Consider the following 14974-nt stretch of genomic DNA (forward strand, 5'->3'; position numbering starts at 1 on the left):
TCTCAGCTTGCTGCACTCCCCTCCTCCCCCCCCCCCTCCCCGCAGGAAAGTACTAGTTCCCACCTCCAGCTGCTGCGGCCTCCAGCGCCCCGAGGCTGAGGTCCGGGTGGGAGATCCCCCACCTTAACGACCGCACCACCCCAGCAAGCCGAGCGGCCTTTACAAACCGTAGTAAACATTTTATTTACAAGTTTGTGTCGTCCTATGTGCAGCTCGTCCTTGCGCCACAGCCCCGAGTGCGGGGAGGAACTGTTTCGTCCAACACTTCACAGTGTGAACTGCTCGCCGGCGCGGGGGAGGGGAGGGGGCCTCGGGCGGGGGCACTGAGACCCCCCCTCGGCTCTGGGCACCTGCGCGGCGGCGACGGGCAGGTGGGACCGCAGGGAAGGGCGCTCCGCCGCGGCGTCGCCCTGGCCCCATTGCCAACGCAAAGCGGGCGCGAAGTCCGGCCCACCCTGGGCGGCAGGGGGCGGCACGCGGGCCCCGGGGCCCCTCGCCTCGCGCAGTCTACAGGCCGCCCAGCGGCGCCGGGGCGGGCTCGGGGCTCTGCGGAGCGCCGCTGAGGGTGGGCTGGGGCGCGGGCAGCAGCTCCGAGGCGCCGCCGCCGCCACCCGCGCCGCCGCCGCCGCCAAGGCTGCCGAAGCCGAAACTGCCGCCAACGCCGCCGCCGCTTCCCGCGCTCCCGCCGCCGCCGGCCGGGAGGAGGGCGCCGGCGGCCGAGGCCTTGATGACCGTGGTCTGGTGCAGTGACCGCTCGGCCCCCTCGGTCCGCTCCGTGTCGCTGGGGGCCATGTCCAGAGACTCGGAGTCGCTGCTCTCGCTCTCGGCCTCGCCCTCCGAGCGGCTGAGGCTCCGCTCCTCTTGCTCGCCGTCGGCGGCCGCGGCGCCGCCCGACGGCTTCTCGCCCGCCTCCTTGTCCTTGTCCTTCTGGGCCTGGGCCTCCTTGGAGTGCCGCCACTTCATCCGCCGGTTCTGGAACCACACCTTCACCTGCGCCGCACCAGGTGGGGAGACAAGAAGGGACACGGAGATGAGACGCGGGCTCGCCGCACTCCGACTCGCGCGCGGCCTGGAGCCGCGGTCCCCAGCTGTCTGCCACCGGCCGGGCCCTGTGCCCGGCGCAGGGGCCGAGAGGCAGCTCCGGGAGGCCTTCGCCAGGGATCCTCGCCTGCGGAACCCACTAGGCCTGGTTCTCACAATGTGGCCCTCCAGACCTGATCCTGAAATGACGTGGATGCTTGTTGGAAAGCAGACGAAGGACGATTTCTGCTCCAAATCAATGCGTCTTAGCCCGACTCGAGTCAGGGCTCTCCGAAAATCTGATTTAAATTATGGACCCCTAGCCCAGAAAAATATACCCATGATTTCAAGAGTTTGGTGAACCAACGTTAACAATTTCTGCTAAGCTGGTCCGCCCCTCTACTGCCTCTACCCAAGGCAAGTTTCTACGAAAGCAGTTCTTGTTAAGGAGAAACCGTGGGGAGAACAGAGGGGAAAGAGGGTTCAAAAGAGTTAGTCTCAGTGGTGGGGGGGGGGGCACCACTGGACCTTCAGCAGAAGAGCATTTCCTTGGCAGGTAGGTACTCAGAAACCGATAAAGTCCTGCCCCTGCCTGGGATAAACTGATCCTTCAGCGGGCTTAGAAAATGCTGTAATGAAACCTGTGCAGAGTGGAAGAAGGGGGTAGGGATGGGGTGGAGAATCTATATAAATATATACAATCCCCTGGGGGACCTAGTGCTGTTCACACAAGTTCCAGCTTCCCTTTTAAAAATAACATCCACAGCTGGTGGAAAACGGCTGGGCTCTTCTAGTGTGTGCTGGGGGGGGGGGGGTGGAGTTGTGTAAGGGAGGACAGAAAGGGGGGGTAACCTAAAGGAGCTATGAAAAGGTGCCTGCTTTTGGCTTCTGCTCTACTCAGAACATTCAGCACCCAGGGAGCAAAGGCCACTGCTGTGGGGTGTGGAAGCAAAGTGCCTCTTCTATTTCCGGGGGGGGGGGGGGAGAAAAGGTCCAATTCTTGAATTTGGAAAAAAGAAAAAAATTGAATTCAAACACGATCAATTCGCCATTGCCTTGCAAAAAAAAAAAATCAAGTAGGCAGAAGCTGCTGAAATGCTCTTAGGTATTCTAAGAAAATCTTTTTTTTTTTTCTTTCTCTCACTCCCCGCCCCCCCACCAGAGATTTTCTTGAGAGCCTGTGCCGTTAGAAAATCGGACAGACGGTGGTGGCTCTGCTCTAAGGGCACTCCTCGCCCTACTAAGTAATTCCGTTTGAAATGATGTTTTCACTTCCTCACAAATGGGGATTTCACAATCCAGCGGCAGCAGGAGGAGGAGGGAGGAAGAAGGGGGGGGACCAACAACAATCTCTTGACTTTGGATTTTTATCTCTTCTGAAATAAATTGCCTCCTACAGCGAATTGCACTACAGTCGAGTACATAATTATTATCTCCTGCGGCCTATTCGCTTTCTCTGCTGTTCTTTCGCCTTTTGGCCAAAATAAACATGCTGCGGTTGTTGACATACATCTTTGGGGATGGGCTATTCTTTCCGTCCTTCTCACCCCCACATCCCCCCTCCTCCTGCCTCAAGTTTCGACGTGTACGAGGTCTCGAGAAATTCAAGACCCTGCGTTTCCCCCGCAGAAGGAGAGTGGGCCGGGGCGGAGGGAGCCCTGGGGCTAGGCCGCGCCCCGAGGGAGCGGTGCGCGCGGGCGCCTGAACCGGCTTACCTGCGCGTCGGTGAGGCCCAGCATCGCGGCCAGCTGCTTTCGGTCGGGCTTCGTCACGTACTTCTGAATCTCAAACCTTTTCTCCAGGCCTTTCCTCTGCAGGTTGGAGAAGACAGCCCGGGACCATGAGCGCTTCCTCTTGTACGTCTGCGGCATGGTGTCCTTCGTGAGCACAGCGTAGGGACCTGCCACCAGGCGGTAGCGGGGGCAAGAGAAAGACAGGAGGGCCGCGTCAGTGCCATGTCCGCGGTCTGCGGGCCCGGGACTCACCGCGCTGCTTAAGACTTGTTTTTGCGTTAACATCTGCCCCCCACCCCGCCCCGCATTCGGATAGCCCTTCGCGCCGACTGGGAATGGCCTGTCTAAAATGGAATCCTACAGCTCTTGAGACTTTAGGCGTGAGGCCTAAAGCAAGTGTGGAATGGAGAAGCCGGAGCTTCATCGATTAATGCCAAAGGGAAAATATCAGCCAAATGCTCGGCCTTTGGGCATGCAAAGATTTGGCGAAAACGTCGGTTGGGCCTTAGGATGTAGAGAAGACAGCTTTGACTCTCGTGTGTGTGTGTGTGTGTGTGTGTGTGTGTGTGTGTGTGCGTGTGTGTGTGTGTGTGTAAGTTCTTGCAAACGTGTGCGCCGACAGAACCTCTCCTTGGCCAAAGCGTTTGAAGTCATTCCAAACTGTGTGTATTTAAAAAACAACACCTCTGGCTGCATTTTCAAGCCCCTCTCTGGCGGCAAGACTAGGGAAAGCCCCTTCACCCCACCGCCCACGGCCTCCCTGGGTCCCCCACCCTCTGCCCCCGGGAGCCAACCGAGGGGTGAGCTAGCTAGCTGAGAACTCTTTCGGTTTCTGTCTCCGGGCTTGGTAGCCTCCTGCACCGACCCCGGGTTGGCTGAACCGCGGTGGCCACGCCAGGCGTCAATCCTGAATGAGCAGTCAGTCGACCCGCCCCGTCAGGCCGTCGCTCAGCGGGGTTTCCGTACCTGGAAACGTGTCTTGAAACTGATGCTGGACTGAATTTCTCGGGTTCGAGCTTAAGGGGCTCAGGATGGCAGAAGCCTCGTTAATGGGATCTAGAGACGCGAAGAATTGGCCGGCAGAAGGCTGCAGGCCGGGAAGGTGTACGCCTGCGGGCCGCCCGCTGGTTAGCAGGGACGTGAGGTCTGGGGACGAGGGAAAAGAAGAGCTGGTTACACCTCGGGCAAACCCACACTCTCCGGCTGAGTTGTCCCTTCCCTCCCACCTCGATTCGGTTTCCCTGCAGCAAAGTCGCGAGAGACCTTGTCTCTACCCCAAAAGCCCTCTCTCCCCGACAGAGGCCAAGGGGCGATGCACAAAATGTTCCCATGTGTAGCGCACACGTCCACGTCCACACATATAGCAAGGAAGGGCTTTATATAAAACGGCCAAAAGGCAGTCACTTTCAGGAGACCTCCACCCTCCCCCGTGAAGGAGCCCCCACTCTGCTGAGGGGCGATTTTGTTTATCTACATTCTTTGAGTGGCATTTCACTAGACATCAGATAAATGGAAGGGAAAGTGTTCCCCGAAAGGGTTTCCCCTGTCAAATTAATATAGCTCACTCTCTAGATATGTGATTCAAGAGACAGAGAATAGCCATTTTAGCGAATATTTATGCCAACGGATTTTTAGGAATAATGATTCTGTGACGTGTGTTTTTTAAAGCATCCCTGGAAACTTTTTTTTTTTTTTTTTGTAATGCAGAGCAGGTGAGTTTTACACCTAACGTTTCAGTCTTCTTACAATTCATTTTCTTCTCCCTCATTTTACCGACTTGTCCTTAATTGTGAAAATACTCAAAGGCATCCCAAACGGCCCTGGGACCTGGGAGTGCGCCAGGGCCGTGGTCAGAGGCCTGCAGCCTCTAGCCCAAGACCTACCTCTCAGCGTGTTGCCTTCCTTGACTTTGGGGTCAAATTCTGCAGACAAAATGCGGTCAATTCCAAATTTGAGGTCCTTGCTGGAGGGGGCCGGGGCCGAGCCGCTATGGGGGGGATTCGGGACCCCCCGCGCCCCAGAGGCCGGAGGCTGCAAGGCGCCAGCCCGGGGTGGAGGCGGAGGCTGCTGCTGCTGCGGTGGTTGTTGCTGCTGCTGTTGTTGCTGTGGGTGATGGTGGTGGTAGGCGGCTGAGAGCGGAGACAGCCGCTGCGGGAAGCCAGCCGGGACTTCGGAGGGCGCCACCACCGGGGTGGGTCGAAGCGGGGATCTGGCGGCAGCTTGGAAAGAGGCGTGCGGGTGAGCCGAGCCCAAGTGCGCGGTGAGGGCGGCGGCCGAGGCCCCCGCCAGACCCTCCGGGGCCGCCCCCGGCTCCCCCACGCCGGCGTGCAGGATGTCTGCGATGCAGAAGGAGGGTTTCTTGACCGCGGCGGGGTCCAGGGGGAAGGAGCAGCCGCCCGGGCCGGCCGAGGAGCAGTAAGCGGCCGACCAGAGGCTGAAGTTGGAGGCGTAGAAGGGAGCCAGCCCGGCGGCGAACATTCTGGCTGGGTGCGCCGAGCGCCGCCGCGGCCCGGCCGGGCCCGGCCGGGTAGCTGGGTGGGTGGGTGCGCGGGGAGGGGCGCTCTGGGTCGCGGAGGCGGCGGCAGCCCAGCCGAGGACGATCCGCTTTCGCTTCTCCGTCCGCACTGAAGACAGGCCAGGGAGCCCTAGCGCCACCGAGGGAGGAGGCGAGGCCCGGATCCCGGCCGGTCACAGCCTCGGCCCCTGGCCTCACTTTAAAGGCGGCGAGGCGCCCGCGCTCCCCGCGGGCCGGAGGCGAGCGAGGGGCTCTGGAGCTGCTAGGCGGGCAGGGGCCGCGGCTCCGCACACTCCAGGGAAGCCGGGGAGACAGGGGCCGGGCACCGAAAGAAAACCCAAACAGCTAAGCCCTGCGAGCTAAATTTAAAACAACAACAATAATAATCCGTTAGCTTAAAAAAAAAAAAAAGTAATAAGAGAAAAAAAAAAAAAAAAACTCCTCTCTAAAAACTCCCAAAGTTTTGGCAGGAGCTTCGGAGTCAGACCCTGGGTAGGACCTCGATCCGAGCGCTCATTGGCCATCCTCGTGACCAATGGGAGCGGAAAGTGGAGGGGAATTGGGAAAGAGGGGCGTGGCCCGCTTCCTCGGCCACGCCCCCGGCCACGCCAAAGTGTTTGCTGCTGCCGCGTGGGCTGAGCAGGGTCCCGCGCGTAGGGGCCCGGGCGGCGGCTGCAGGGAGTTGTGGCCCTCCACTAACTTCTGCAGCTCCAACCCGGCATCGGACGTGGAGAGTTGGTCCCAGCGCTCCTGGGGCGCTTGCCCAGAGCAGCTGGTGCTCCCGTGTATTTTCACGGGTGCAAAGCCCGCCTCCTGGCACGGGGAGGCGGCCCCCTGGGTTCCCTCCTCCTGATTTCACTCGGGCCTGATTTTTCTTCACTCAGCCTTTATCCCGAAAGTCGATGTCCTCATCCTTCGTGGGCTCCGGCTGCCAAGCTGCTCAGCTCTGAGCTCTGGCGCGGGAGAGCTGGGGGCGCGGAGTCCCCGCCCAGTTTAGCACCGCGTCAGCCTTGCTGCCTCCGAGACCTTCAGGGAAGAGAGGAGGGGCGGTCGCAAATTAGCTTTATTCCAGGCTGTCACGCAGTGACAACTTGGACGAGTAACTTTTCAAACAAAATAAGATGGATGTCTCCGAACGACTCCCTTGGTCTCAGCCAAACCCTCCCGGGAGCCTCAGACGACAACAAAACAGGCCGCCGTCCCGAAACCCGGGAAAGCGGCACGCGCGTCCCCTCCTCTGCTGCACCTTGTAGGAAATGTCACCCTCTCAGCTCCACCACAGCCCCAGATCACGTGGGGTCCATTGTTTTGCAAGCGCCCACAAGAGCACATTTCCTTGGGGTTAAATACTACTTTCAATTCAGTGACGGTTTCCCCAGGAACCCCTTGGGCCTGGTCGGAAAAGAAGACGAAGCGGAGTCGACGTCTTCCATTCGTGCTTTGGGTCTTTAGAGCGTAGGGTGGGTGTAGTGGGGGTTTTCTGCGACATCAACATCTCTATTTTAAGAATTCGTTCTCTTTTAAATTACAGTCAGAATGGATTTCCCCACCCCTCTCCCAAACAAACCACAGGCCACCCAGATGAGTTCTTCTTGCACATTTTCAGGAAGAAAATAAAATAATAACAATAATGAAACACGAAATCTTTTGTTTTCGATTGTCCTAATAAGCATCTCCTAACAGAACTTCTGCGCTTCTATGGTATTTCTTCCCCCCCCCCCCAAGAAAACTTTTAATATAGTTGCAGTAAAGCTTCTGTGACATTTTTTATTTCACTTCAGCACCAAGAGGTCTTACCAAACAAACCCAGAGGCAACAGAACTTGCCATGCCTATGTCAAGGCTCAGGATGTGGGCTAATTAAATATATTTCTAGTCGTTTCTAGACTTTTGTTGCAGCTGCTGTCATTTTAAGCTTTTGACTTTCTCCTGGAAAGTAATTAATCACTGATCAATCACTTCCGTCCGGTCAGCACTGGAACACCGCCTCCCGCCCATTCCCTACCCGCGCCCCCATCCCCTTTCGGTCTTTCTCTCTCCCTCTCGGGGTCTCCCTCTCTCCTTTTATTAAAGGACATGCCTGGCTCCATGCAGCAAGGACAGAGGTGTTATTTCCAGAGATGGAATGGAGCGGTGGGATCTGCTGAGGACACGGGCACCTGGGGTAAGAGATCTAGGAAGTCCAGTTCTGTTTCTAGCCAGAGGCAAAGGAGTGACAGGCATAAGCCGCTTGGGGCGTTGGACCCTCCTTGAAATGCTCCAGTGGCGAAGTTTCAGGCCGAGGCCGGGGATTCTGGCGAGACTCCGCTGCAAGGGCGCGGCCTCGCTGTGACTTCACGGCTCCCAGGGCCGGTCACCAGCGCAAGTGTGTTTAGGGACGGCCATACACCCTTTTTTCTTGTGTTTTCTAGTGTCACTTCTAATTCCAATTTGACCGCAAACATTCAAACAGCGGCCTAAGTTCAAACTCAAGTTTCTACAGGCCGCACCCCTGCCTCCCGCCCCCAAACAAGACGCGTCCCTCAGGGGGCGGGTGGGTGCAGGGTGCTGACTAAGCGGAACGCGCGCCCCTGGGGTGTCCTGAGGCATCCACGACCCGCGTCTGCAGCATTCGAAGGCCTCGAGCGCGGGGTCAGGCGGGACTGGCGAAGGCGAGGCCCGGAGGGGGGTTTTCCTGCAGACTCCTAGCCACGCCGCGCGTTCCTCTGTGTCCCCGAAGGCCCCCTCCCCCCTGGCTTGGCTGTAAATTGCAACTTCAGAGCGCTCTCCTCTGCTCTTCCAGGCCCTCAGCCCCCTTGCAATCGCGTCAGCGCCACCCGGGCCTACTCTGAACTCTGGAGGGAAACGCAAAAAAAGGAAACCTTTGGAACGACCCCCTGCTTCCCCCCCCCTCCCCCCACACACACCCTTTTCCAGGGATCAGGTCTCGCCGCTGCTGGCCCCTCGCTCCTTTCTGAGTCCGCTGACTCCCCTCCTCCTTACTGCCCACCCCTCAGAACCAAGAAAGCGGCAGGAAACCCCGGGCTCGCCGGAGTTCAGGTCACCTCCTGTTTTTTGATGGGCTCAAACTCGTACTAAATGAGCGGATGTGCCTGCGAGATTGGTCTCAAAATAGAAGCGGCCTTAGTATTTTAGGATACTGCAGAAATCCTTATTTCTTCCGGAGAAAAACTCTATAATGACTGCTAGCACTTCCCCTTTCAATATTTGTGCAACTTTATCTCCACCGACAAGTTGCTCGGGTGACGCAAATCCGCCCTTGTGTATTACAACTACCAAAATAAATGCGCGGAAATCAATTCCCTTCTAGCAATGAAAATATAAATATACAGCTGCGACTTTCCCCTTTAATCTTTGCTTTCCGAGCGGCTCCGAGCTGTGGCGAAATGAACTGGTCCAGAGCAATTGAGACGGGCGGGGAGGCCCTGGGGGCAGAGGCGAGGGCTCCCGGGGGCCTGGTAGCCACGAGGCTCCAGGCTCGAGCAGGAGTAAAGAGGGCCTCCCTTAAGCGAATTAATTTGAGCTTAAATGTGGCTGCGTTGCCTTCGGGGAAGCGCAACAGTAAAGACAATTTCATCTGAGGCCGCAAAGCTGTGCTGGCAAATTACAATTGACAATAGAGTAACAGAAGTACTTGTTTATACTCAAAGGCCACAATAGCTGGGGTTTCTGATCAATTCTGATGGCTGTCTGTAATGCACTCCACTCTCCCCTTTTGCTGGGTACACCCAGCCAGAAACTATTTCACCATACTGGGAATGGACAATGCCAGATAAGATTCCTTTCATAATGTAACATTTTTGCTTATGGGGATGGCATCTAGGGTTGAAAGAAGGGGCAGAAAACAGAGGTTTCTGCATTGACTGAAGCAAGAGAGGGGTCCCCTTACCCTTTGGCTGTCCCTTGAGCCTCTGTATTTAAAACACCAGTGCAAATTCTTGTCCCAAACCTGGGGACACAAATACACACCAACTGAGCCTAAAAGCTCAAGGAGAGTGAACGCTGACCTTTGTTTATTGTAGTGCCATAAGTCTACAAGGGCTTACGCTGTCCAGATCTGCTATCTGCTTTTGTTGTGGGTTTTTTTTTTCTGGTACACTCTAGGCAAAATAATGTGCTAGGTAATTGCTCTGTGGACTTGGGGACTCTCCCTGGCCCTTAAAATGTTTTAAAATATTTCAATCACAGTACCTCGTGGTTTCAAAGACAAAGAAGGAAATCACTAAACATTTCACAGTCAAAAAGAGAAGGAAGCCTAGCTTACCTAGCCGAGGATATGAGAGATTTCCAATAATGTAGGAATCTGCTTATATTCTGCTGTCATTCTGCCAGCTGAAGATTTATAGACTGTGGGGCTCAGCCCTCACATTTAGTGGTAGGTATGGGACTTCTGTTCCTTGTGGATGCTACATACTGGAGTTGAGGACTCTAGATACTACACACACACACACACACACACACACACCTTGGATTATTTTAAGCAGACCCCAACTCCCCTTTCCTGGAGACTTTAGTTAATCCAGAACTAAATAAAGTTCCTAAGTTTTTCTGAACATAGTTAGACTTTGATATGGGGTAGGAAAGGCAAATAACAGTGTGACAGCACTACAAGGTCCATAGCCACTGGATTTCTTCCTTTGCCCTGTTCTCATTCCCCAGGTATGGCTGACTCATAGGTGGCCATCTCTTTATGTGATCATGGCCCTGCCCTTGACCTCCTGCCCACAGCTCTGGCTTCAGAGACTCAGATAACGTTCTGGGTCTGATCCCATTTGTGGTTTCTTCTCACAGAGTTTCTCACCTATTTCCTTCCCTCCATCACTAGGATGTACCACTGCACACACGTGTACTACTCCCCCCCCCCCATACACACATATGCACATGCTCGTGTACTCACTGGGGATCTTAGAGACCGAGCAGAAGAGCAAGCAAGCGGTTTGGGGTTTCCTCCTGTTGCAAAGAGCTACTTGTCTGTCTTTCCAAGTCACCTTCTCCACATGCAGCCAAGAAAGACCTCAGACCTCATAAAACTTAATAGTAGAATCCATTTCAACAGGGCACAGTGTAACAAAGACTCACATATAGTTGCAGTGAAATCATGTCCCCAGAAGAGTAAACTATGAGAGACCATCTTTAACACATAAGATTTAGTGCTTCCTTCAACAGATTCTGTTTGGTAGCTGGGAGAGAGCTTGCACACTCTCAGCGGATTAGCCTTGTGGAAGCTGGGTGGGTTGCCTAAATTACCAGATCCTAATAGCCAGGGTTTGGTCTCTAGTGAGTGAGCTCAATGTTAAGGTAGGAGAAGGAGGTGTAGGTGAAAATCATACATTCAAAACAACTTCGGTGTTGAGAGGGGGAAAAAGCAAATCACTCCCAAAGTTATATTTCCCTAACCAAACAGTCAAACAAACAAACAAAACCTTTCTTTCCTTTGAGATAAGTTTTCCAACGTATAGCATAGGTTCCGAAGACGGAGAGGGACTAAAAGGCAGGAATGGAAGGGGCCCTTGGAAGAGAGAGGGTCCTGGAGCCAATGAGAGCTCTTTAGGTAGAGCCAGAGGGTTGTCTCCATCTCTGTCCCAATCTGCCCACCTGCACCCCACCAGGATTGAGACAGCTTTGCATTTGGTGGCAGACTCCTGCCGGCCCTGTCTGGCCCCCACCAGGCCCCAGCATCCCCTACACCCCTTGGTGAGCTGGTAGAGTACCAAAACTCGGTTCTCTGCTGACACCTGCTGGGCCATCTCTACATCGTTGCCTGGCTGTGCCCGTCCTGTGCCAGCAACGTTGTTGTGATGCAAGCTGACGCTTCCTTTTGCGAAAACACAGGTTTCTAAAATCGGTGAGCACCAGCAGCTGTTACCCTCGATATTGCCAGCAATATGGAAAGATCTTGTATTATGTCTTTAAAGTGACCGCGAGAAAGCGGTCACCCTTTCGGAATACAGATCTCCAGCCAAGTTCACATAAATCATCTCACCTGTTCTTTAAAATAACCAATTGTAAGGATGCAGAGGAGGTACGATTATCCCTGTTAGGGTTTAGGATGTTGCTCCTCAGAGAGGTTAAGTGGCTTGCCCGAGGTTGCATAGTTAGGAAATGGTGTTTGTTGCCGGGAGTAGAGGCTACATGTTCTGACTCATCAGCCAGAGCCATACCTCTCGGCCAATTTCTTGAGGGGAAACCGTTCATTCAGAGGAAAAACTCTTGCCCGCAATCAGAATGTGCACTGGCTTCAGGCAGAGGCCGGAGGGTAGAACTGTGTCTAACCCAGGAACCGAGGCTGTCCCAAGAACACTGTCAAGCAAGGGCAGGTTGGCGACTTCGTTATGAATGTGTGACCAGATGTATCAGGCAGCCCCTGGGCTCACCATATGTTTCTCCCCTTCCTCTCAAAGTAGCTGAAATCCAACTCCTGGAGGATTCCTTCTTTGGAGAAGAGGCATCATAGTATGAATTCGTGTCTCTTACCCTTCTCATTGTGCAAATACCTGAGGGTAAGGAGCTGTTTTGACAAGGAGAAGCCAGGAGGAGGTTCTGAGCTTAAGATACAAATAAGGACACAGACCTCAGTGGGGCACCCAGGGCGCAGCATTATAAATAGCATTGGACACGGCCCCTTGCAGGGCCCTAAAGAAGGGATTAGAAGATGCTGTATCCGTTTATCCAGAGTCTGTCCTCTGTCTACAAGTGCTCTAAACGGGCACTCCCCACGCTGGAGCTCTGCTATCATTTTCTCCCACCAGCACCAAATAGTTTTGTAGGATTTCAGTGCCTTGTTGAACTATACAGTAAGAATAATCTTTCACTCCTGAAGCTCATAGTTATATAAGAGTATAAGCATTATATGATTATTTCTTTTAGATACAGGTATTTCATGGCTGGAAGCTCTTTTATCTGAGTCATAGGTATGGCAAATGCTTATGGTACTTGTCTTTATGGGTCTTGAAAGAGAATCAGAGTCGTAAAGAAGCAGAAAGGCGAGCCTGGATTTACAGAAGACTTCAGCGGGACCAGGATTCTCCTGCTAACCAGTATTCACCTAGCTCAGCCTGGCCTCAGAAACTTTGGTCCCAGGACACACAGGGATGGCCCAAACTAAAGCACAGGTGATGGGGGTAGATAGAGATTAGGGGAAGAATTTAAAGATGCTTGGGAGGTAGAATGGACAGGCAGAAAAGACCAGCTTTAAACCGTTCCTGTTAAAGAACATATTGTATCCCAACACAAATATCACCGTGTTCAATCATAAATGTGTAGATGAAGAACCTGTCGCTAATTTAACACCCAGCTTTATGGTTTTTCTCTTGCCCAGATGCTTCCTGTATTGGGAGATGCCACCAACACATGCATGAGTCTTCAAAGAGAACAGTTGTGTTTGAGTTTGTACTTTTGAGCCCAGGACTAATTGTTGTGTTTATTTGTAATTAAGACATGTAAATAAGCTGTTAGGTTCGGAAGCATTTACAAAACGTGGCAAGTATTTACAAAACAGAAATATTTACAAAAGCACAGTTTGGTGAGTTGGGAAGGCCACTAGCCTGTTAAGGAAGGCAGAGTTTAGAGCCTAATAGTATTACAATACCCTCACTTTTTAGAAAATAAAAGCCCAGTAGGGTATGTTTAATCTCACTTCACTTTGAATGTGAGAACTCTAGGTGATGGAGAAGAACACCATCACGGAACCAACTGCCATTTTAGGACATTATTAGTTCTAGTTCCTTCCCTGCAATCCCCTTAATGGACCTCACTGGATTGTTTGCTCGTTGTGGTTTTCAAAATCCCCAAAAGAAAGGAGTTTTACTTCAAGAATACCAACATTTCAGATGAGGACTTATACTATTAAATGAAGGCTTAATCTTGGCTGAGAAATCATGGAAGCAGGCAGCAAACACAAAAATTAACCTGTCACATGCAGGTGACTCTTTCTTTACACTCAGAGTAGGTGAATGGTTGACGATTACCCATGGAATTCCAGCCCAAACTCTCAGAAAAAGTTGGTTTGCTGTGACGAGCTTATGTGAATGATTCCCTGACTTCTCCATGTATATCTAGCTACCTACTCAAAACCTCTGCTGTTGGTCTCATCTGTACCTCACACTTGCTGTCCCAGAATGAGCTCATCATTTACATCTCCAAGCTGCTTCTCCTCCAGGGTTCTTGGTAAAGTCACCCTTGCCACCCCCAACTTTTTCTTTTTTTTTTTTTATAATGTTTATTTATTTTTGAGACAGAGAGAGACAGAGCATGAACGGGGGAGGGTCAGAGAGAGAGGGAGACACAGAATCGGAAGCAGGCTCCAGGCTGTGAGCTGTCAGCACAGAGCCCGACGCGAGGCTCGAACTCACAGACCCTGAGATCATGACCTGAGCGGAAGTCGGCCGCATAACGGACTGAGCCACCCAGGTGCCTCACTTTTTTTTTTTTTTTTTTGGTTTAGTTAGTTAGTTTGTTTCAAAACCTGATCATCATCCTGGACTCTTTCTCTCATTCTGTACATCCAACCAGTCTTCCAAGTCTCCAGAACATTAAAACCCTTCCATTTTTCTCCCTCCCCGGGCCACCTCCTCAGTCCAGGCCACCATCGTCCCCCCTTCGAACTATCATGGCAGCATCCTGACCCACCTCCCTACAGCCCCTCTTGCCTCCCTTCAGTCTGGTCCCTAGTCTGCAAACGCAGGGCTCTATTAACAACTCACTTCCAAGCACACCACTCCTCCGTCCGAAATCCTGCAGTGGTTTTCCACCTTCCTCAGCACACAGTCCCTAACCCTACACATCACCTACAGCGTTCTGCGGGGCTAGGGCCCCGTCCGTTTGCCCAACCCCATCCAACTCCACGGGCTTCACTCTCTGCATGGGAGCTGAGCCAGCTCTCTCTAGATTCTGTGAGTGCACCGTGCCCTCTCTGCTGTGGGGCCCGTGCCGGCCCCGTCTCCTGACGCTGGAGCAGCCACTGGTCCCAGGCCCCTTCTGTCTGGCCACCTCTCACTTCCGGCTGTCAGTTTATAGGACACTTTGTAAAGAAGCCCCTCTTGATGCCAGCTAAGTAACGGCTGCCCCTTTCTTGCTGCCTCCCGGAGCTCCAAGCATCTCTTTGAATTGGTCCCCATCACGTCTGCAGTCTTTTGTCCACTACCTGTCCTCCGCCTATCCACAACCAGCTCTGAACTTTATGAGGACAGGGCCTCTGTTTGGGAAGCTAGTAAAGTGCCAGATATATATTAGGGGCTCAGGAAACACTTGTGGACTAGTTAAGGGTTGACATAATGGATTGGCTCACTGCTTTCACATCTAGGTTGATTCGTTTTAGGATCTCCCATCCACTGATGTCTCATATTCTCTTGCCTGTCGTCCACTGGCCACGTGAAGAACTAAATCAATAGGCAGAGAAATGGGGAGCAATGCTCCCTCCACTCCTTTTACTTGTAATTTGGCAATTTCCTTAGTTCCAACTGCTGAAGGGGGCTGTTTGTTTACTGGGAGAGCCTGTTTTCTCACACGTGGGTCTTCCCCTTATTCGAGATGTCTGGCTTTATAGAGTAGTATCCATAGAAAACAGACAAATAGAAGGCACTAGGTAAGGTCCCCTTTTCTGTATGCAGCCAGTATCATGAAAAATTGAGGGTTATGGGAAGTTGTATAAATAGTATAGGAATGTGTTTTACACATTCCTTGTTATCCTTTGATCTGCCTGGCACCTT

At 53.2% G+C, this 14974-nt stretch overlaps 1 protein-coding gene across 1 annotated transcript; it reads right to left on the minus strand.

The window, feature by feature from the left end:
* Positions 1-290: 290 nt before the first annotated feature.
* On the minus strand, positions 291-6503 carry HLX (H2.0 like homeobox). Its single transcript, XM_027075006.2, has 4 exons — positions 4637-6503; positions 3720-3899; positions 2736-2920; positions 291-990 (listed from the first exon to the last, which is right to left on the minus strand). Exons 1-4 carry the CDS (start codon positions 5229-5231, stop codon positions 508-510), a joined length of 1443 nt encoding a protein of 480 aa, XP_026930807.1. The 5' UTR covers positions 5232-6503; the 3' UTR covers positions 291-507.
* Between the last annotated feature and the right edge of the window lie 8471 nt (positions 6504-14974).

Source organism: Acinonyx jubatus, chromosome E4 (genome assembly GCF_027475565.1).
Source record: "Acinonyx jubatus isolate Ajub_Pintada_27869175 chromosome E4, VMU_Ajub_asm_v1.0, whole genome shotgun sequence".
Taxonomy (NCBI): Eukaryota; Metazoa; Chordata; class Mammalia; order Carnivora; family Felidae; genus Acinonyx; species Acinonyx jubatus.